General features: G+C 32.6%; 3 protein-coding genes across 4 annotated transcripts; 2 read left to right on the top strand and 1 right to left on the bottom strand.

The window, feature by feature from the left end:
* The first annotated feature begins 2,254 nt into the window (after nt 1-2,254).
* Nucleotides 2,255-9,605, top strand: LOC114193634 (receptor-like protein 7). 2 transcript variants are annotated; one of them, XM_085665517.1, is made up of 2 exons: nt 2,255-2,540; nt 8,065-9,605. In XM_085665517.1, exon 2 carries the CDS (start codon nt 8,083-8,085, stop codon nt 9,448-9,450), a length of 1,368 nt encoding a protein of 455 aa, XP_085521643.1. In that variant the 5' UTR covers nt 2,255-2,540; nt 8,065-8,082; the 3' UTR covers nt 9,451-9,605. The 2 variants fall into 2 exon arrangements, with proteins under 2 accessions (XP_085521643.1, XP_027939311.2); XM_028083510.2 differs by lacking the exon at nt 2,255-2,540 and having other exon boundaries at nt 6,305-9,605.
* A 2,383-nt stretch (nt 9,606-11,988) lies between these two features.
* Nucleotides 11,989-19,984, top strand: LOC114193640 (DUF21 domain-containing protein At1g55930, chloroplastic-like). Its single transcript, XM_028083516.2, has 14 exons — nt 11,989-12,920; nt 13,252-13,349; nt 13,440-13,533; nt 14,135-14,212; nt 14,387-14,490; nt 14,952-15,033; nt 15,412-15,551; nt 15,632-15,710; nt 15,817-15,880; nt 16,534-16,625; nt 17,439-17,504; nt 18,293-18,409; nt 18,865-19,035; nt 19,540-19,984. Exons 1-14 carry the CDS (start codon nt 12,348-12,350, stop codon nt 19,780-19,782), a joined length of 2,001 nt encoding a protein of 666 aa, XP_027939317.2. The 5' UTR covers nt 11,989-12,347; the 3' UTR covers nt 19,783-19,984.
* Nucleotides 19,985-20,708: 724 nt separating this feature from the next.
* LOC114193653 (heavy metal-associated isoprenylated plant protein 47-like) lies at nt 20,709-21,640 on the bottom strand. Its single transcript, XM_028083537.2, has 3 exons — nt 21,516-21,640; nt 21,272-21,350; nt 20,709-21,142 (listed from the first exon to the last, which is right to left on the bottom strand). Exons 1-3 carry the CDS (start codon nt 21,525-21,527, stop codon nt 20,997-20,999), a joined length of 237 nt encoding a protein of 78 aa, XP_027939338.1. The 5' UTR covers nt 21,528-21,640; the 3' UTR covers nt 20,709-20,996.

Below are 21,640 nucleotides of genomic sequence, written 5' to 3'. Positions count from 1 at the left end.
TTCTTGATATATAAAATCTACCCTTAAACTTCTGCCACACCTTTGTTCCTTAATTTTGGTATTTTGTAATTGGGAAGTGTGAGATAGCGCCAACATCGTATCATTGTAATATCGGAATAATAATGGAAAGAACAAGGGAGGAGCAAGGGTCGATTGCGGAGTTTGGAAGACCTAAAATAAACTTAAAAGATGAGATCTTTTAATTAAAATTTGTGAGCTTTTTTATGAAAAAATATTTATTAAATTGTAATAATTAATTTTATTTAACATTTCTTTTTTACATATAATAGGGCTAATTCATTTAATATTTCTTGAGACATTAAATTTTTATTCCTTTGGATTAAAGAAACTAATATGATACTGAGATTGTTAACATCATTTTATAAGTTATATATGTATTTGGAAAAGAATCTATTATTTTAAATAATTAAAAATGTGAATTAGTTTATCATTTTCCAAACCTATAATTTTCTTTAAAATATTTATTTTTAAAAATAAATCGAATCCATCAATATCCAACAAATTATCATATTTTAAAGATCTTTCAAAAATACACGATCTAGTGACTTTAATTTTTTAACACTAAATAAAAAACTAAAATATTTCATAAATTTTAAATTTTCAAATATACTTTGAAGTGTGATAAGTACTTTATCTATGATATATAAAAAGTAATCAATTCTAAATGATTCTTGAAGAAATTGTACAATTTTATTTTCAACTCATAGTAAGTTTTTTCTTTCCCTAAACTTATCTTTTTACATAAAACTCAATTTTAAATTATACTCCAATTAATCTATTATCCATCAAAAGGCTACACTATAATCTAATTAACAGTTTTATAGAAAAAATCGAATTCATGTTAAGATATATGTAAAAAAAAAAAAAAAAAAAAAAAAACACATTTTTAATTATAATACAAATCCAAAACATAATAAAAGTAAAAACACCACTAATAGAAAGAAAAAATATACTGATCACATATGAGAATGAAAAAATTGGTTTACATGGACAAAATGAGATTCAAAATCGTGAAAGAGAACTCTTAGAAGAAAATGAAAAAGTAAGGAGAGATTAATTACATGCAGATAAAAGAAGAAAAATAGAATCTAGATTATTACAAGAGAATAAAGATAACTAATAATTTATTTCTTTTTGGCTAAAAAGAGTTTTAACTCATCAATTATCACTTTTAATACCAATAAAAATTAGGAATAAATATTGTTTCGGGTGTAGGGACCAAGCACCTACAATCAACACTCAAATTACATTTTTTCTCCTCTTGTCTGACGTCCTCCTTAGCGAGCTTATACAGTTCTTTCTCTTGTTGCTCGGTCGTCCAGTCAAGATCTTCTCGGATTTGCCCACAGTTAACATCTAGGTCCTGCATTTCGCTCCGTAGCTCGGCTCTCCTCCCGTTCGCTTGGTCGGGCGATCGGGGTACCTGTCTAAAAGGCTCCGATGCTTAAGTCAGTTTAAGACCGATCAGTAGATAGCAGTAAATGCTGTAATAAAATGCGAGTTGAAGGTCCTTAACAACTTACCTTGGGCTTCTATTTATAGTTTTTGGTTTGGGCCTGTGATTAGGGTTTCTTAATCATGGCCCAATTGCGTTTTAAACCTGATTATTGATACAGGTTTTGGTGTGGCCGCCCGACCGATGGGTCGTGCGTCCTGTCGGTTGTCTTCATAAAAGAGGATCCGCCTGACCGATGGTCCTTGGTCATACTGTACAAATATGTTTTTAGTTATCCAGTTTTACTGAAATTTAGAATTAGTTCATCCTCAGAACTTTTGACCAATTTAGTCTTTTAACCAAATTTTGTTAAATTTATCAGACGTTTCAAGTACTGTCAACACTCAATTTTGTCCGGTTAATAAAAACAATTAACTAAGAAATTATTTAAAAAAAAACACATCACAAAAAAATCAACATTAATTTGAATGTACATATATACTCCTTTTCTTTTATTTATATATTTGTTTTTATTTTTAATTTTAATTTTAATTTTGTCTTGCTTTTTATTTATCTATTTTATTTATTTTATCTTGTTTTATTTTATTTTATGTTATTTTATTTTACTTCACTTTATCTTATTTTATTTTATCCTTTTTAATTTCAATTTCCATTTTTATTTTTATTTTCACACCATTTTGTTTTTCTGCTCTTAAAAAAAAATATAAAATATATAAAAATAAAAATAAAAAAAAATAAAAATAAAAATAAAAATGAATAATAAAAATAGAAAAATAATGATGAGAGTCATTTGACTTGACTCTGCCATGCAAAATATGGCCAGAGTTGTTGGGGGGGTTTTTGGACAGCAGAGGAAGAAAGGTTGGAGATTGGTGTGTCATGGTGGCAGCAACCAGGGGAGGCAGTCTGAGCATAGCAGCCATGGCTAAAAGGCAACTCCACACAAAAACGGAAAAAGAAAAAAGAGGAGGGGAGGATAGCACTTGGGAGACGAAAAAGGAGGAGAAGCAAGCGAGCCAAGGGGAAAAAGGATCAGTTGAGACGTGAAGCCACGAACTAACAGGTAAGTGCTACTTGAATGTTTGAATATTTGATGTGAATCTGATGCAGTTACATTGTGCTTGAGAATGAACATAATGTAATCGTATATACTGGGCTTTGGCTTGTCATTTATTTGGCTCACTCTATTGAATATGTTGTATGCATTGCTACATTACTACTGTTTGAATCCTCCATTATCCCCTCGATTATGTCCTCACACCACTCTATTCTCCTCCGTCTCCGCTTGTACACGCATGACCCCAAACCAGTTTCATCCTTCACTTCACCGTGATCAACCAAATCCCAACCATTAGTTCCCATCATCGTCAACCATCAGTTTCAGCTGCATTATCCTTTTCCTTCTTCATATTCAACCTTCATCTTCATCCTTCACCTGCAAAATCAGAGAAAACCAAAACCTATCCCACACGGTCACCAACAGTTATCACCACCTCCTCGCAACACTTCCGTTCATACTCATCATCACCTTCCCCCAGCAGGAGGCTGCCAAACCAAACCAGAACCAAAACGCAGAATACCAGAAACAAACCAGAATCACATTCATTCATCATCATCACTGTCACACACTCAAATTCACCATAACAACCCAATACAAATCAGAAAAAAAAAAAACAAGAGAAGGGAAACCCTCGCCGCCGGCGATTCGAAACTCTGAACGGGAGTGGTCGCTTGCGGTCTCGCGAACGAAGGAGTGGGGTCGCGTGATGGTTGCAAACCCAGACACGGTGGTCGGCACGGCAGTGACGAGCTGCAGAGTCCGCGCGCACCTTCCTCTCGTGCGGAAGAGGATGGGTGGCGAGTGGTCGGTAGCGTGGACGCCGGCGACGGCCGTGAGCGTTGCGGAACGCGCTGGGGAAGACGTTGTGGGCGTTGCGGACGTTGGTGCAGGGGTACGTGAACCGAATAGCGACGTCGTCGCCGGCGGGGCTCGCGACGGTGGTCAGCATCGTCGCCGGTGACTCAGGCGGTGCAGGCGTGGTCCCAGAGGTCGGAGTCGCGGTGGTGTCGAGGGGAAGGGGCTGCCGCACAGTGGAGAGAAGAAGCTTTTTTTTTAATTAGGGTTAGTTAGGATGGAAATTGGGGCTGAACACTCTCCGTGCACCCCCCCTTTTTTCAGCTTCACCCCTCCTGGTTTTGGATCTATTAGGATTTACCACATACACCCCTCTTTTACTTTAACCACACCCTCCTCTCTTTTTTTTCGTGCACCCCCATTTTTAATTCCTGCACCTCCATTTTGTGTTTCTTTAGCACACCCCTTTATTTATTACCCGCACCCCTATCTCTTATTTTTGTTGAGTTTGTTTATTTCCTCGCGCACCTCCACAATTACTAATCCTGCACCCCTTCACACACTTTGTACTCCTATTTTGGATTTGTTTTATACTTTACTAGCTGCACCACCACTTTTAATAAAGACACCTCACTCACTTCATGTACCTCTCACTAATTACTCATGTACCCCATGTTTTGTTTTCCACTTTCATCCTTCTTAATTAATTTGTTTTTTTAAATTTATTTATTTACTTTTTCATTATTATTATTGATTTTCGTTTTTATATTTTTTATTATTTCTAAACAAAAACAAATATTTAAAAATTATTAAAAATTACAAAAAAATTACAAAAAATAGAAAAAATCCAAAAAAAGTGAAAAAATATTCTCTTCCACTTTATTGTGTCTGTCCGGTCGCTCGCACCGCGTGACACTCATTTTCAAAAATACCAAAAATAGTTTGCTTTCCCTTTTAGTGTCTGTCCGACCGCCCGCGTCGTGTGACACGTATTTTCAAGTAATTCAAAAAATACAAAAAAATATAAAATTTTCAAAATATAAAAACATCAACATTTTCAAACAAAAGTCTTTTTAAGAACTACGTGATCCTTGATTCTCCACCGTGAGATACGTAGGAGCAAGGCCAGTCCTTGTCAGGTTCACCTCCAAAAAATCAAATCATTTTCTCAATTGTTTTCCAAATCGTTTCTCTAAAGAACTACGTAACCCTGATTTCTCATTTTTAATGAGAATACGTAGGACCAAGGTCAATCCTTGTCGGGCCCAAGAAATTAAAAAAAATATTTTTGTTTCTTTTTAGCATTTTTGCCTTATTATTTTTGGGGAAAATTAACATTTTGAAAATCACATCAACTTTGCATTCTTAATTAATGGTACCGCCCTTGGGCGGGCGCTGTAGGGTGCTAACACCTTCCCTACGTGTAACCGACTCCCGGATCCAAAATCTGGTTTTTCGCAGACTTCTCTTATTTTTATGGTTTTCCATAGTTTTCCAGAATAACTATGGTGGCGACTCCAAATCTCTTTTAAACCCGTTTTATTTTTTCGGTTCGCCTTCCCGTCGCGATGCCGGTTGCGACAAGTACATTTCAGGATAGTATTTGAATTGTTTATTTGACACATTCTCACGTCAATGTTAACTCAAATATTATCATAAAATGCGTTTAAAATGTCAAACAAACTTAACAAAATTTGGTAAGAAGACTAAATTCACGCATTTCTAAAGATGAAGGACTAAATTGGTATAAAGTTTTAAAAAGAGACTAATTCCAAAATTCACTAAAACTTGAGGGAACAAAAATATATTTAATCCTAAAAATTAACAGAAACTAATAATAATTTAATAAAAATTTATTTTCAAACATAAACCTATAACTAGTTTAATAGAATTATATTAGTAATAATTTTTTTTTTAGACTTATTAAACATAATTTTATAATTAATTTAATAAAGATATATTAATATTAAAAAAATTTAAGGCCTTTTTTCTTAAACAGAATGGAAGAGAAGTCTTCTTTTTTAACCTCCTAAGTTTTGGCATTTGTAGAACACAATCATTGATCTTCTTTTCTGAAAAGATGAGAGAGAGTCAAAAAAACACACCCCTCCATCCACACATAGCTTTCTTTCTGTTCTTTTCTTTTTCTTTCCCTTTTCACATTTGTCTCCTTCTACATCAGGATCTTATCCAGAGGATGAGGACCTTATATCAGGCTCATTCAATTACTTTGTAAAAATGAAAACTTAATCAATCTAATACTCTGAATCATGCCATATTATTGTGATGAACATGCATATCAGTATTTAGATAAATGGGGCATTTATTGATTTTCCACTTTGAATTATGCAAATGAAGATAAAGATGATTGTAATGGACATGACCAAGAATTAATCAAAAACTAATATTAGCCGTTAAATGGTATTAAAAACAACTCATCTCCTGTGGGCACCCCACTGAGATAAAGATACAAAACATATGCTTTAAGATGAAAAATCAAAAGAAAAAGACCATTTTTTAAGGACATTTACTTTCACGTCAACTCCATGGGAACAGCTTTACCATTCCCTCTCTATTACTTTCTATATATTAAAATTTAAAGATTTTTGTTTTCGTTTAACTATTATTTCTAAATTTCTACTGAATGTTTTTACTTCTTTTTTCACTTGTATCAATATTTTTATTTATATGAATTTATGTGGATTTGGTGATATGTAAAAATGATAAATAAAAAAATCTGAATAATTAAGATAAGAAATTATTGTATTTGTTAGTTCCAATATAATTTTTTTAAGAAAAGATAAAAACAGAATAGGAGGTGACGTTTTAGACGAGTAGAAACAAAAATGATCGTTTAACTTAATAATTGCAGAAATAAAAAGCCTAAATTAAATTTCATTAATGAATAATAACAGAGCATATCTGTGTCGTCTTTGACCTACAAATGACTTCCAAGTCAATACGAGTAACAGTATACGTAAAGGATGGGGTGGAAATTTCATAGTATGGGTCAGACATAATAATTAAAGATACACAAACTCTAAATTTCTCACACCTTTCACGTGCCCAGTGGCGAACCGGGGTGACGTGGACCATAGTCTCAACTTTTGAATTTGGCTATAAATATTCATTTTTAATTTCTTATCTCTCAAAGTATTTCCCTTCATTCTAAGTCTGTGTGACCAGTGTAGAGTGCAGAGAAGTTAGAATGAAATCATCCATGGGGATGGGGTGGTTGTTTCCTGTGTTGCTGCTCTTTCATTTTTCATTCTCCCATTCCTTGTGTCACCCCCATGACAACCTTGCATTGCTTCACTTCAAGGCCTCCTTAACCATTAATATTACGCATAATTATTATTATGTTTATAACTGCCATGAGGTTTATCCAACCATTGGAACATGGGAAAATGGAACAGATTGCTGCTCTTGGTCTGGAGTGACCTGTCACCCCGTTTCTGGTCATGTCATTGCCTTAGACCTTCCATGCGCTGGGCTTCAAGGTCAAATCACTGCAAACAGTACCCTTTTCAGTCTTTCTCATATGCAATCACTCAACCTTGCTTTCAACAACTTCTCCAACTCTCAAATTCCATCTACCATAGGTGACCTTGTGAGCCTTACACACCTCAACTTGTCTTTCACAAACTTTGAAGGTGAAATTCCTCCCCGAATCTCACATCTTTCCAAATTACAATCACTTGATCTCTCTCAACTTGATGATTTTGAGTTTCAGTTAAAGTGGGAAGAAGGCACATGGAAGAGGATGCTCCAAAATGCAACCCATTTAAGGGTGCTAGTTTTGAATTATAATGATTTGTCATCAACTTCAATGACGTCACTCAATCTGTCTTCCTCTTTGATCACTCTAAGACTTAAAGCAACTGGGATAAAGGAAAAGTTGACAGATGACATTCTTTGTCTGCCAAATCTGCAACACCTATATCTATCATATAATTTGAACATTCATGGCCAACTTCCGGACCTGAGTTGTAGTTCAGCTTCTCTCAATGTCTTAGAAATATCTAATTGGGAACTCTATGGGCCAATCCCTCCTTCTTTCTCTAACCTCACACATCTTACTTTATTGGACCTCTCAGTCAACAACATCAACGGTTCAATTCCACCCTCTCTCTTAACCCTTCCACATCTAAATAGTCTGCGTCTCAGTTATAATCATCTCAGTGGTCAAATACCAAATGTATTTCATCAGTCAAACAAATTTGAAGAATTGGATTTGAGTGGTAACAATATCCAAGGTGAGCTGCCATCAACAATTTCAAATCTTCAACACCTCATTCACTTGGATATATCGAGTAACAGATTAGAGGGACCTCTGCCCAACAAAATAACTGGGTTTTCAAATCTAACCTTGTTAAGTTTGAATGACAACTTGCTAAATGGTACAATTCCTTCTTGGTGTTTCTCTTTGCCATCGTTGGAAGAATTAGATCTATCTTATAATAAGTTCACGGGGCGTATACCTGCAATCTCGTCATATTCCTTACAGCGTCTAATTCTGCATGGCAACAAGCTGCAGGGCAATATTTCAGAATCAATTTTCAACCTTGTCAACCTTACTCAATTATGTCTCTCATCGAACAACTTCAGTGGTTCTCTCAATTTTTCTCTCTTCTCCAAGTTCCAAAATCTAAAAATTCTTGGCCTTTCAAATTTAAGTCAATTATCACTAAACTTTGAATCAAACGTCAATTATAGTTTCTCCCGCTTGCAGGACTTGGACTTGTCTTCCATGGGTTTGACTGAATTTCCAAAATTATCAAGAAAACCCCCAGTTTTGGAAATTCTCTATTTGTCCGACAACAAATTGAAGGGAAAAGTGCCCAACTGGTTGCATGAAATTCATTCTTTATATGATGTAAGACTAGACCGAAACTTTTTGACAACAGGAGTGGACCAATTCTCTAGGAACCAACAACTCAGATATCTTGATCTAAGTTTCAATTTACTCACTGGTGCTATCTCTTCGTCAATTTGTAATGCAAGTTCCCTTGAGCTTCTCGTGTTGTCCAACAACAAGTTGACAGGCAGCATTCCACAATGCCTTGTGAGTTTACCGAAACTTTTCGACTTGAGTCTAGAAAGCAACAGACTTAATGGAACTTTACCAAATACCTTTGCAAACAATTATCTCTTGAATCTGAATCTCAATGACAACCGATTTGAAGGTCCTTTGCCGGAATCATTGTCCCACTGCATGCAATTGGAGGTTTTAAATCTTGGGAACAATCAACTGGAAGATACATTTCCCCATTGGCTTCAAACTCTACCATTTTTCAATGTATTGATTTTGCGGGATAATAAATTGCACGGTCCTATTTCCATATTCAAGACCAAGTATGGATTTCCTAGTTTAAATGTTTTGGATATCTCATCCAACAACTTCTGCGGCCCAATTCCAGAACACTACATACAAAGTTTTGAATTCATGAAGAATGTTGTTCAACACGATGCGGTTGGCATTCCACAGGGATACATTCAAATCCCACGTATTATTGAACCATTTTATACACTTATGACTGTAACAACAAAAGGTATTAGCATGCCCTTCAAAAAAATTCCAATAAACTTTGTGAGCATCGATTTATCAGGAAACAAATTTGAAGGAGAGATTCCAAAAGTAATTGGAGAGCTTCAAGCACTCACAGCACTTAACCTCTCCCACAACAGACTCAGGGGTCCTATTCCCCAATCCATGGGAAATTTGACAATGTTGGAATCTTTGGATCTCTCTTCAAATATGCTCACCGGTAGGATTCCTACAGAATTGGTGAATATGAAGTTTCTTGAGGTACTGAATGTTTCCTATAATCATCTTGAGGGAGAAATACCCAAAGGAAAGCAGTTTGATACTTTTTCGAATGATTCCTATAAGGGAAACTTGGGCTTATGTGGAGATCCATTGTCAATGAAATGCAACCAGAAGCATGATCGGCATCATCCATATTCACAAAGCTTGCAGAGAGAAGAGAAATTTGGATTTGGTTGGAAAGCAGTGGCTATAGGATATGGTTGTGGAACAGTATTTGGAGTGGGGATTGGAAGTTTTATGTTTTTCATGGGAAAACCAAAATGGCTTGTGAGAATGTTTGGGGGTTAACTTTGTTAGATACTCAAAATGAACGGTGTGAGGAGGACTCAGATCAGCTCACACGCAAATGTGTTATGTTGTTTTCTTTTCTCATGTCTTAATTGTGGTAAATTTGTAAGAGTGTTTCAAAGTTTATAAGTCTACCGAGTGTGTGTTTTTCTTTATGTTTAAACTTAAAATTTAAAGTTAAATTATCCTGTATGATAATCTTTCATTTATTTACTAACTGCATGCCTATCAAAACATCTATAATTAAATGTATTGTTTTCTAATATGCAATATTTGTTTTGTTTTGTTAATTATTTCGTTACCGTATATTTTTATTAGCAGTTTCATAAATGAAAAAAAAAAAAAAAAAAAGATTCAAGAAGTGTAGTATTACCGGGGGAGATAACACTTTTGTAATAATATCAATATGTTATATCATGTATAGTTTGACGCATAAAAAATTATCTTTCCTATTTTAATCAATCTAAAAAGTATTTTCTGCACCGATCAAAGTAGACAAATTAAAATAAATTTTAAATAAATGACTAATTAAATGAATAATTTTTATATTTATAAATAGAAATATATATAATTTTAATTTATTATTGAAAGCCGAGAAAAAGGAGAAATTTTAATACATGAAAATAATTTTTAACAAAAGAATAACTTAAATATGTAGATAAATATTTTTAGAATAACAAACTAAAATTGAGTGACTTCTCTTCATCTAAATTTTGTCATTTTTTTTATTAAATATTATAATTTTGAACGTTTTCCTATAAAATCGTTGAGTATTTTCAAATCTCATAAATTTATAAAGTCGTTTCAAATACTTTAAATTCTTATTATATAAATTCGTTTCAAAATTTAAAATATTGATGGTAAAGTCTTTTACAAAAATTATATGAGTCAATATTGTTGGCTATGTTTAATTAATGATTAAAAGTTGACGGTCGATAGCTAAACGTTGCGAAAATGAGTTACTGCATTATACTTTTTGAAAAATTTATTAGTTGATGAATACAAAATAAAAATAAATAAACACATTACAGTATTAATTTTATATAAAATTTTCATTTTAATTTTACTGATAAAAATATGTTAGAGTTGGTTATGTGTTTTTGGTCCGTAATAAAATTTATAAAACATTTTAGTTCAACTCAAACTCGTGATAGGTGGAATTGATTTATAGGTTTTAATCTATCTTAACGGTTCTAATTCATCGGAAGTTCTACGGATTTTGTTAAATAAATAAATATTTGGCTACAGAAACTATGTTGTCCATAAAAAACTTAGATCAAATATTTAATCACATTTTAACCTTTCTAACAGAACAAAATTTCATATTAAGCCCTTAGATGACATGTTCAACATCAACAATCCCCAGGTTCACCACAAACGCGAATACAACTTAAAAGAATGATAAAAAATGAATTTACATTATTTGAAATTTTAATATAATAGATCTATATCACTCTACAAAAAGATTTCTATAACGTATTCTTCTATGTTTAAATAAGCAAGTAGATGAACTAAAAATTTATAAATAATGTAAATAATTTTTTTATTTTATTTTTTTACTTTTTTAGAAAAATAATAATTTTTATAAAATGAAATTTATTAACTAAATTTCTATTTATAACTCAAACTTTTTAATAATAAAAGAAATTATTATCTCTTATAAAAACTATTTCTACTTGAGTAGTTTCTTAGTAATCGGTAAAACATTGAAAAATAATATATAAATAAGATTTTCTTTTTAAATAATTAACAGCCACTCCAGACAAAAATTATTCATCAATCTCATATATATATATATATATATATATATATATATATATATATATATATATATATATATATATATATATATATTCGTTCTCTTCCTTCCTTTGCTATAAAGTGTAAATTTTCTTTTTTTAATTAACAATAGTACCATTCTAAATGTTTTTATATATTTTAAAGGGTTAAATATATTTTTGGCCTCTTAACTTTCAGTGAATTTTGAAATTAATTTATTTCGAAATTTTGGATTAATTTAGTATTTCATCTTTTGAAATCCGTGAATTTAATATTTTTAATCAAAATTTGTTAAATTTATTTAATGTTTTGTATTTGAGTTATTTATAATGTTTAACATATTTTTGCTTTAATGTTAAGTCAAATATTAGAATGAAATATGCCGTTTGAAATGTCAAATAAATTTAACAAAATTTGATTAAAATAATTAAATTTACATATTTTAAAAAATAAAATTTAAATTAATTTAAAGTTTTGAAATTGACTAATTTCAAAATTTAGTAAAAATTAAAAAAAATACACATTTAACCATATTCCAAATCTAGAAATTTGATTATATTCAGAATTTTGAAATGAAATGTGAATTGAAAAAACAAAAACAACATCTTGTCGTCTTCCCAACCACCCATAAACAACTTAATTTTCATATTATATTATAATAATATATCGATAAAAAAAAAGATTACAATTAGTCTTATATTTCTTATTACACTTTCAATGTACAGTGTGCTTTAAAAATGAAATAGCTGTAATTTAATCCCACTTGTTACAGCGAACCTTGGATCCAGCAAGTAGCAAAGTCTGCGAATGCACGCGCCACCTCTGCCAGTTTTCACTACACCCTTTCAAACCCTAAATTTTCTCCCATTCTCCATTCCACATTTCCATTTTCTTTTTATTTCAAGAAACCCAAAAATATAAATCATTTCGCGTATATTCGTTTATTCTTTTGCTGTTGTTCCCTGCTGTGTTGCATCGCACGTCGAATTCTTTTACCAGTACCCATTTAATTCATAAGCAAAATACAATTACTTCCAGAGCACAAGTGGGTTTCTTTATAGTTCTTTGCATGGAATCTTGATTTTGAATTGGTGGATGTTGTTGCTCTGTTATGACTGATGGCACTTGAATCTTGGGTTCTGAGTTACCAAAGCTTCAACCCCAGTTCCAGATTGTTTTACACTGCTCATGAAAATCGGCGAAAGAGCATACCAATCAACTTTTTGGGTAGAAACAGTAGATATTCATTTCCCTTTGTTTCCAGTTGTGTCGGTCCATCCACTTTTTCAACCCTGCAGGTTTCAAGTTTTGGAGCAGATGCCAAGTTACTAGGTAGAACTCGGTTGAGGTGTTTAGATGGTAGCAGTGAGGGTTTGAGTGAGAGAAATGCTGTTTCCGAAACCAATTTGAAGTTTATGCATGAATTGTTGAAGAGGGGAATCATCCTAGCTGCAACTGTTTGTGGGGTTTTGGTGTTTGGATGTCCACGAGTTTTCGCAGTTGAAGGTGTTGTGGATGCAGGATATGGCGTTATTGGACAGAGCATACTTTTGCTTAGAAATACTTGGCCTAAAGTGTTGCAAGTTCTTCGCATATTCAAGGAGCAAGGTTTAGTGCTGGCACTGCTTTTGGGCATTTCGGCCTTTTTCTCTATGGCAGAGACTTCAATCACCACACTTTGGCCTTGGAAGGTATCTTGAATAATTTATCCTCCTTTTCTGAATGATTCTTTTTGTGTTATATGAAACCTATGCCTAGGAAAGAAGAACTCGTTAGTTTATCCCTTATTGCATTGTTCAGTTAGACCTACTAAATAACTATATTGCCAAGATGACCAAAGAAAAGTAAATGTTACTGATTTAAGAATAAAATTCTATATTTCCTTTTCCTTTCACTAATGATTTTGGGGTCCTTTAATATGCTTGCATATTTTGCACATCAGATTTGTTATTTCCCTATGATTATTTGAGTTGATTAAATTTGACCTATAAATCCTAATATCCGTTGATGACAATGTCGAAGGTTCGTGAGTTGGCTGAAAAGGAGTCCGAAAATGGCGTTTTCAGACTACTCCGAAGTGATGTTACTCGGTTCCTTACAACAATACTTATTGGCACAACGTATTCTCTTTTCATTGATCTTATTATTGAAAATTTCATTTGTTTTTCACCCAGAGTATAGAATGTATCTCATGCTTTTGTTGTATGCAGGGTGGTCAATATCGGGGCAACTGCACTGGTCACTGAAGCAGCAACTGCTATGTTTGGTGAAGCTGGTGTCAGTGCTGCAACAGGAGTGATGACTGTATGTTTTGATTTTATTGCTCAAATGTTAAAAGAAATCTACTATTTCCAGGACATCAAAAAACATGCTTAAATGGCTTATTCATTGTTTTTATTATAAGAAATTCATATTCACTGGGCCACTTTATTATTATTCATTTGGAACATTAAATCTTTCAGTATATCAACATGCTGCCCCATTAATCTTGCAAACACCTGAATTGATGTGGTGGGAACAAGAATTTGACATGTAAAGCTTGCTAGCTTTATCACCAATTTGTGAAAAAGGTGCCTAAGCTAACTTTTGAGTAAGATAGAAAAGTGGAGTGACATTATCTATCTTTTTAATTTATACATTTAAAAAGCTGTTAAATATCAGAAGTTTTTAGACAACATTATAGGATGTAGGATATAGGATATACCTTATCTTATTGTTTTGATTTTTTCTTTTTTCATTTTGTTATTGAATTTACTATAGTAGTATAAATTATCTTTTCAATCAGGTCTATTCTATCAGTTTTATCACAGAACAATTCATATGGTGTGTGCACGTTTGTATATTTGTATTCATGTACATTTTTTTCGCATATCTGATTTTTCTTTTCTCTCTGTAATCAAACAAGGTTGCCATTTTGCTTCTCACTGAAATCACTCCAAAAAGCATAGCTGTTCATAATGCCACAGAGGTGGCTCGTTTTGTGGTAAGTTGTAAATTTCATGCTCATTCTTTTAATAGTTTATAAAATATGATAGCATAAATGAGGCTGATCATTAATCATTTGTGGTTTTTTTTCACACGTAATTCATGTTTTCATGATATTTCTGCTTCAGCTTCTTTTTGTAACGAACATTGATATTGGTCCTAATGCCTCTAGGTCAGGCCAGTGGCATGGCTTTCCCTGGTGTTGTATCCTGTAGGAAGAATTGTTACTTATCTTTCAATGGGGATGCTGAAATTGCTTGGCCTAAAAGGAAGAAGGTCTGCTGAAAAAATAGCCTAAGATTAATCTTCTTTTATTGAATTGTATCTGTTTCTTTTGATTCTATATGAATGCTTTGTGAAATCTAACTGTAATCTAACCTTTATCTGATGCTAAATCTTAGTTCCTTCATCTCAAGGATGATTTTTTTTTTCTTTTTTCTTTTTTATTTTTATCCATATTCCTTGATAAATGTTCATTTCCTAAGGTTGAGTGTTTTCCTCAATGTAATTGTTTTTTGGTTTCTAATTTGGTTGAATCATCTGGCACAAGGCAGTAACTGTTTTTTTTTTTTTTCTTTTATGTATTTTTTAACTCTGGTTTGAAAGAATCCTTGGTTTTCCAAATTTGTATGTACATCATATGGACAGTGACAGCTGTTTGTTGAAGCAATGATTGTGGGACATATTGTTATTGTTTTGTTTAACCTCAATGCTAAAGTCATTGCTTACTTTACCAGTGAGCCATATGTGACAGAAGATGAGCTAAAATTGATGCTAAGAGGTGCAGAATTAAGTGGGGCAATAGAGGAGGAAGAACAGGTAATAAATATTGGGTTTAATATTATAACAGTATCATAATATATTTTTCTTCAAACGTTTAGCCTTTGCTCCCATTTATTGACAATAGAATTTCATAAATATGGTTTGTTTACAATAATTTGTTTGTTTTGAAGTACATTATATATTTAAGAAATGGAAACTGAAATTTCATCTGAAAAGCATAAATAAATTTTCAATTTTCCATTTAGAAGTGTGCCCCTCCATTTTTTCTAATTATAATATTTGCTACTTTATCATCATTTTTCTTTAGAACACTTACAAAAGCCTAATCTTCATTGATTATTATCAATATTCTAATCCATTTCTATTTGTCTGTTATCTGTTAAGCATCTTAAATATGTGTGTAATATGTTGCAGGATATGATTGAAAATGTTCTAGAGATAAAAGATACACATGTCAGAGAGGTTATGACCCCTCTTGTTGATGTTGTTGCAATTGATGCAAGTTCAAGCCTGGTAGACTTTCATCACTTGTGGGTCACACATCAGTACTCAAGGTATTTTAAAGGTTTTCTGGTTTCAAATTTATAATTATGTAACTTCCAATGTGCTGACTGGATCATGACATGTTTGCTAGGGTACCTGTTTTTGAGCAACGCGTTGATAATATAATGGGTATAGCGTATGCAATGGATCTGCTGGATTATGTTCAAAAGGTTGGGAGCTTTTACTCCCTATTTTATTGATTTACAAGTGCTTTATTTATTAATTATATCCCCCAGTCTTATAGTCTGCAGAATTATAATCTGTTTGATTTTGAAGGGGGAGTTGCTGGAAAGTACTACAGTTGGAGATATGGCTCACAAGCCTGCTTATTTTGTACCTGGTAATTCTTTCTCATCTTGAGTTTACCGGTTGCTCATATTCTCGCTATGTAAGCAGTCATATAAAGCATTATCTATTTTACCTTGTGACTATATTTGGAATCAGCAATACTCTCCTTATTAAATCCATTTTCATACTTTTTTCTGCGTTTAGCAATTTGTTCATCTAAACTGCTGTTGCATTGAAACAAGTTTCTTATTTACTCTTTACTTTGTTATCTTTGCTGTGTTGATTGTGTTACTCCATATCTTTCAGTGCATTTTTAGAATCTATTTTAAAATTTAAACATACTATGTTATCTTTGTTTCATTAAGATATCCTTTTTTTCATTGATAATAAATTTGCCATATCTCTTATACCCTGTTATAAACTTATAGTACAAACATACCAATTGGAGTGCAGAAGGGGAATCTTCAACAATTTTTATGTTTGTTGTGCTAGTATTTTGTGATGTAATATTCATTTCTGTTGTGCTAGAATAAACATTAGCTTACTACATCTTGACTACTAAATTTAATGATCACGATTCACAATTTTTCTCTTTATATTGAAATTCAATTGTTAAACTGATTGAATTTTCTGGGATAGGAACACATCTATATTTATTTGACTTGGTGCAGAATGTTGAAAAAAATATTATTACTGATTTTTCAGATTCAATGTCTGTTTGGAATCTTCTTAGAGAGTTCAGAATCAGGAAGGTTCACATGGCGGTTGTTCTTAATGAGTATGGTGGAACTGTGGGGGTATGTGCACACCATACAGAATGCAACCAACTCATCTTTGTTTGACATAAATATGAATATAAATCTATAAATTTATGCCTCACTGTTAATACATACACTGCTGATTACAATTACTGACCCAAAAAGAATGATATTAAAGATATAAGTAATTCATGCTATCCCCATTCGTTTTATTTATTTCAAAAACTTTTCCAATTATATACCAACGTCTTTTTGTGCTTGAACTTCAAATAAAAGCTAATGGAACCGACATTGAGATCATTCCCATCACAATAACTGTGACAAAAAACTTTATAAATAGTCCTGTAGAAATGTTATTTTTATTCTGTCTATTTTGTACTATACATTGTGTATTGTACATAATTTAAATTATTTTTTCTCACTTTACTGATCTAAAATCATTGTAACAAACCGAAAGTTGTTCTGGTTACAAGGCAATTCTGACTTACCAAATGCCCTTATTTACCACTATTCGCATCATGCAGTTGCCTTCATCTTTCCTATTTATGGGAACAATTAAGTTTGAATGTCTAATGGCTGTGTTCCTTTGGTCCTTTGAGTTCATTTTTTAAATGATTTTATGGTTCATCCTTCCACGTGGCTGTTGCATTTAGCAATGACTGATTTACAACTAGGTGTAAACATAAATTGCTTTTGTTGATGGATAAATCAAAAGAAAGGTTTATTTCTTCACAGTCTATCAGATTGTAATTACGCTCTCCAAGTTTTCTGAAATCCATTCTATGTATCTGCTTATACTACAGTTTTCAGTTTAGCAAATCTGGTTGTCTAATTGATATTGGCATCTAACAGATTGTAACTCTAGAAGATGTTGTGGAGGAAATTGTTGGTGAAATCTTTGATGAAAATGACTCAAAGGTAAAATGCTTTTGCTTATTCTTTACTTTGTTTCTTTTAAATTAATTTTAAATTACTGAAAGTGAAGCATATGTTGAATTCCACTATCTTTACACATCAACCCAAAAGAACAAAAGAAAGTCCTTTTAATCTGTACGTTTTGTTCAACAGTTTATATGGAATGTTTATTTGTCTTTATTGCATAATATTTATATCATAAGTATCAACAATATATGTGTTGACAATTGGTCTGTTTAATTGGCTACTAGTGGTGCTTTCCTGAAAGTTCAGCTTGCGTTTTAGGCTGTCTATTTTCATGATTTCAGATTGATATAATTCAAAGCACATAAAAAGGTGTAAGTTTTTAAAAGTAACACAACGTGAGCCGAATTTATAGCGTAAAGTAATGGAAGCTCCAGCAGGAAAGAAAGTGGTCAAACTATTTAAATGGATCAGTGTTTATTTGACGATCTAATGTTATTTCATAATTAGGCAGTCTTGGTTGATAAAGAGTTTAAAGTAAAATAAAATTGTTTTTAGCCATGTTCCATATTCAATTACAAACTCTTCAAAACATAATGTAAATATGTGAGTATGAAATTGAGGTAAATGAGTGGGGGAGTCAGTGATGCTGTGTAAAAGTGATAATAATGCATGTAAGTGCAAGTTATTGTCTGCAGCAGCAGTAGGACCATAATGCACTTTGAATTTAGCTATTTGTGCCTCATTATTTTATTGTTGATGACTATAACCATTTACTCCATACTAATTTTTCATTAAAACAACTACTTTCCTGGTGATTACTACAGGAGGAGATACAGAAAAAAACTGGTTACATAGTAATGCGAGCTGAGGGTGTTTTTGATGTGGATGCAAACACATCTATTGATCAGCTCTCAGAAGATTTGAACATCAAGATGCCAGAGGTCTAACACTTCTTTGACTACATGCAACTGTGATATTTGTCTTCTGATGACCCTACTTATCTGACTGGAGCTTGTGTAGTTTTCCTATTAGTATAGCAATAACCAAGTTGTTTATGAATTTACTCCTCAGAATCATTGTAGCATTGTAGACCTATCTTTGCATCTCAAATAGGCACCCACAGCATTGGATTTCAAGTAGGCACATCGTCAACGCATTTTTTAGGCCAGCTTGTTATTTCGACATAAGTCATGGACAAAATTGGGAAAATGCTCAAATATGCTATATTTTGGGGAAACTTATGCTGTTAACTATAATAACATTTTATGCATCCTTGGGTTTAGAGTTTTTGAGACAATGATCTCATTTTGGAATTGGTTTTTCTTACTGTTCATATTGTTAAGTCCGATGAAGAATTTCAGCCCTCTCGATACTTAGGTGACTCATGCAATTTCAGGGTCATCAATATGAGACAGTATCAGGCTTTGTGTGTGAGGCATTTGGATACATTCCAAGGACAGGTGAGTGCATCAAAGTAGTTCTTGAAAGGGAAGATGAAGATGATAACAATGAGTCCAGTGCTGACCAGCAGGATCAGAAGGAAAAGAATCAAACTTTCAAACTTGAGGTAATCAATCGTTTGCCGTCTAAAATTGTCACTTGTTGAATTTTTGCTTATATCTGTCCAGAGTTGGAAAGAATGGATGGTGAACACATAAGTTATAGCAACAAGTATAACGCTAGCATCACACGACTATAATATACTTGCATGTGTCTTTTAAATATGATTGCTCTACTATTACTCAAGCTACACTAAAGATGTCAATGCCATTTTCCTCAAAAAGCTTGTTTGCAAGTTGTGCTTTGATTTCTGGTTTTTGAACATATGGTTAGAGAATCGATGTAAGAGTACTTTGTACATTGTTAACTTGTCATGGGATTGGAATTATATTTTGCATAACCCTTGCAATTTTTTATCTTGCGTGAGCCACATTCACAAGGTTTCAAATTAACCTTTTTTGTTTTGGCAATCTATATGAAGTAATAAACTGAATCTGGAACTTCTCCTTAGCATACCCCAACCCGTTTTCTTTAGAATGGAAAACACGCAGCTTCTTTGTCTTTGGTGCAGATACTAGCTGGAAATGCCAGAAAGGTGAGCGCAGTTCGGTTTGAAAGAAAAAATAATAATGATGAGATGTTGGAGACTAAAGTCACTCGCATGGTCCCCAAAATCATGAAGAGAAAATGGAACAACGCTGAAAACTTGGAGGCTGATGATACAGAATATGATGGAGATACATTTGCAAAGAAACCACAGGAAGACATTTCTAGTGAATATTTAGTTGATCAGGAAAGTTCTAGTACAGAATAAGCTTGTTTCGTTCTTCATCTCTTTTTTCCCCTTTCTTTATACCTGGCATGCTTTTGTGCCATTTTTGCTACAATCTATAACATGGGAAAATTGAGAGGCGTGTACAAAATGAGAAACAAAACCCTGCAAAGACAAATTAGAGGCGTCTATGCTAACAAAAGTCTTTAAGGCTTTGGTGTAATAAAGATGTCAGTTTGATTAACCCCCTCGCCATCTTTTCTACCCCACACACATCTTCCATATTTGGATGCCTATTACTGTGTGGTGGCTTTTTAGGGCTTTTATGCTTTTCAAAGCTTCCCATTTTCAAAGCTTTTTACAGTTTTTGCACAACAAAGACATTTCTTAATCTCAAATATGAAGCATATGAAAAATGGCTTTAATATATGTGTATACACAATCTTCAAAAGTAAGAAAGATGATATATATCTTAATGTGTATGACTGTATCTGGTATTTAATTTCTTTTTTGAAGAGAATATTATTTCTTTGTTTTTAAGATATTAAATGTGCTAATTTTCATGTTTAGTAATTTCATTGTAAATAAATCGAGTCAATATAATTTGTCTCTTTCCTTAAATATGGTAAGGAAAGCATTCGAAAAATCTTATTTGTAACTAAACAAATTTTGTAATTTTGCTAACCTATTTCAATTAAATAAAATTGTAACTCAAATTTTTTTAACTTATTCCAGTGAGTTTAGTAACAACTTATGGTGTAGGATGGCTTCGGGTGTTTTTTTTTTTTTTTATATGAAAAACTATGCATTTCCATTATAAGATACACAATTTACACATGGATTGATCGAAAATAACTTGTTAAATTAAAAAAATTAAATAAAGGAAGCAGTTGTTAAATTCAATAAAAAAATAATAACTTGGTAATTTATGCTTGAATATTTTACTTTAAAATTAAATTACCATCATCTTTATACAAATAAAATAAAACATGCCCCTTACATATAAAATTTCAACAAATCAACATGGAACAAATAATGATGGATACAATTTTGTAGGAAAATTTAGGAAAGTGTGTCAGCAAATAAAATCACTTTCTGGTTTCTATAACACATGAAATCAGAGATAAACTTATACATCAAACTATAATAACTACATGGCAATCCAAAATTCAGATTCTAAGTTTACAACAAAACTAATTGAACGATAGAATATGGTGAAGCTGGTAGCTGAAACATTGAACTCTCTTCAACGTTGTTCATGTATCCTTAGCCACACTAATTAGCTTAGCATACTTGTTCACCTTCTCCCTCAAACATGCTGTCACTCCTGCTGCATCCACTCCTTCCCCTTTAATCACCACTTTATCTTTCCCTTCCCTTTGAAAACTAACCGAACAAACACCTGCACCATTTCATCTCAAATCTTGTGAACAAAGAAAAGCATGGTTAAAATGGAAAATTTCACTGCAATTAATCAGATTCTGTAGCATGTATCAGTAGCCATCTTAAAACTGATAAACATTCTGCATACCATCTGCTGTGGTGCATATCGACATAATCTTCTTCTTGCATCTACCACAGTGGAGTGGTACCTCAATTTCTATCTTTTGCTGCATAATTTATAGGTTCAGCACTTCATAAGTAACCTTATGTATATATCTAGAACTATATCTTATATAATCATGGAAACAGAAAAATGTTCTGGAACTTGAATGAAACTTTCTTGAGGAAAAGAAAAAATCAAAAACTGAAACTAAAGGAAGAAAATTGCTTACCATCGCAGTCATATTCTGCTAAGATTATAGTGAAACAGCTTAACTTCTGATTCGTCTTCTTTGTTTGATTATTGGCAAGATTCTTGTTAGTTAGAAGAGGTGAATGTTCCACAAATGAATGCACT

The sequence above is a fragment of the Vigna unguiculata genome, chromosome 8 (assembly GCF_037176805.1).
Source record: "Vigna unguiculata cultivar grain cowpea cultivar isolate G323 ecotype 2 chromosome 8, ASM3717680v1, whole genome shotgun sequence".
Lineage (NCBI taxonomy): Eukaryota > Viridiplantae > Streptophyta > Magnoliopsida > Fabales > Fabaceae > Vigna > Vigna unguiculata.
The sequence above is the reverse complement of the archived record's forward strand: the minus strand, read 5'-3'. Positions and strand labels throughout refer to the sequence as shown.

What these genes read in the sequence shown, in the direction of transcription:
- LOC114193634 (XM_028083510.2), top strand. Translation starts at nt 6,541, where the DNA reads ATGAAATCATCCATGGGGATGGGGTGGTTGTTTCCTGTGTTGCTGCTC.
- LOC114193640 (XM_028083516.2), top strand. Translation starts at nt 12,348, where the DNA reads ATGGCACTTGAATCTTGGGTTCTGAGTTACCAAAGCTTCAACCCCAGT. An exon ending in CCACACTTTGGCCTTGGAAG is followed by an intron (nt 12,921 to 13,251) that starts GTATCTTGAATA and finishes ACAATGTCGAAG; the next exon opens with GTTCGTGAGTTGGCTGAAAA. An exon ending in GTCACACATCAGTACTCAAG is followed by an intron (nt 15,552 to 15,631) that starts GTATTTTAAAGG and finishes CATGTTTGCTAG; the next exon opens with GGTACCTGTTTTTGAGCAAC.
- LOC114193653 (XM_028083537.2), bottom strand. An exon ending in GATATGCACCACAGCAGATG is followed by an intron (nt 21,143 to 21,271) that starts GTATGCAGAATG and finishes GAAATGGTGCAG; the next exon opens with GTGTTTGTTCGGTTAGTTTT.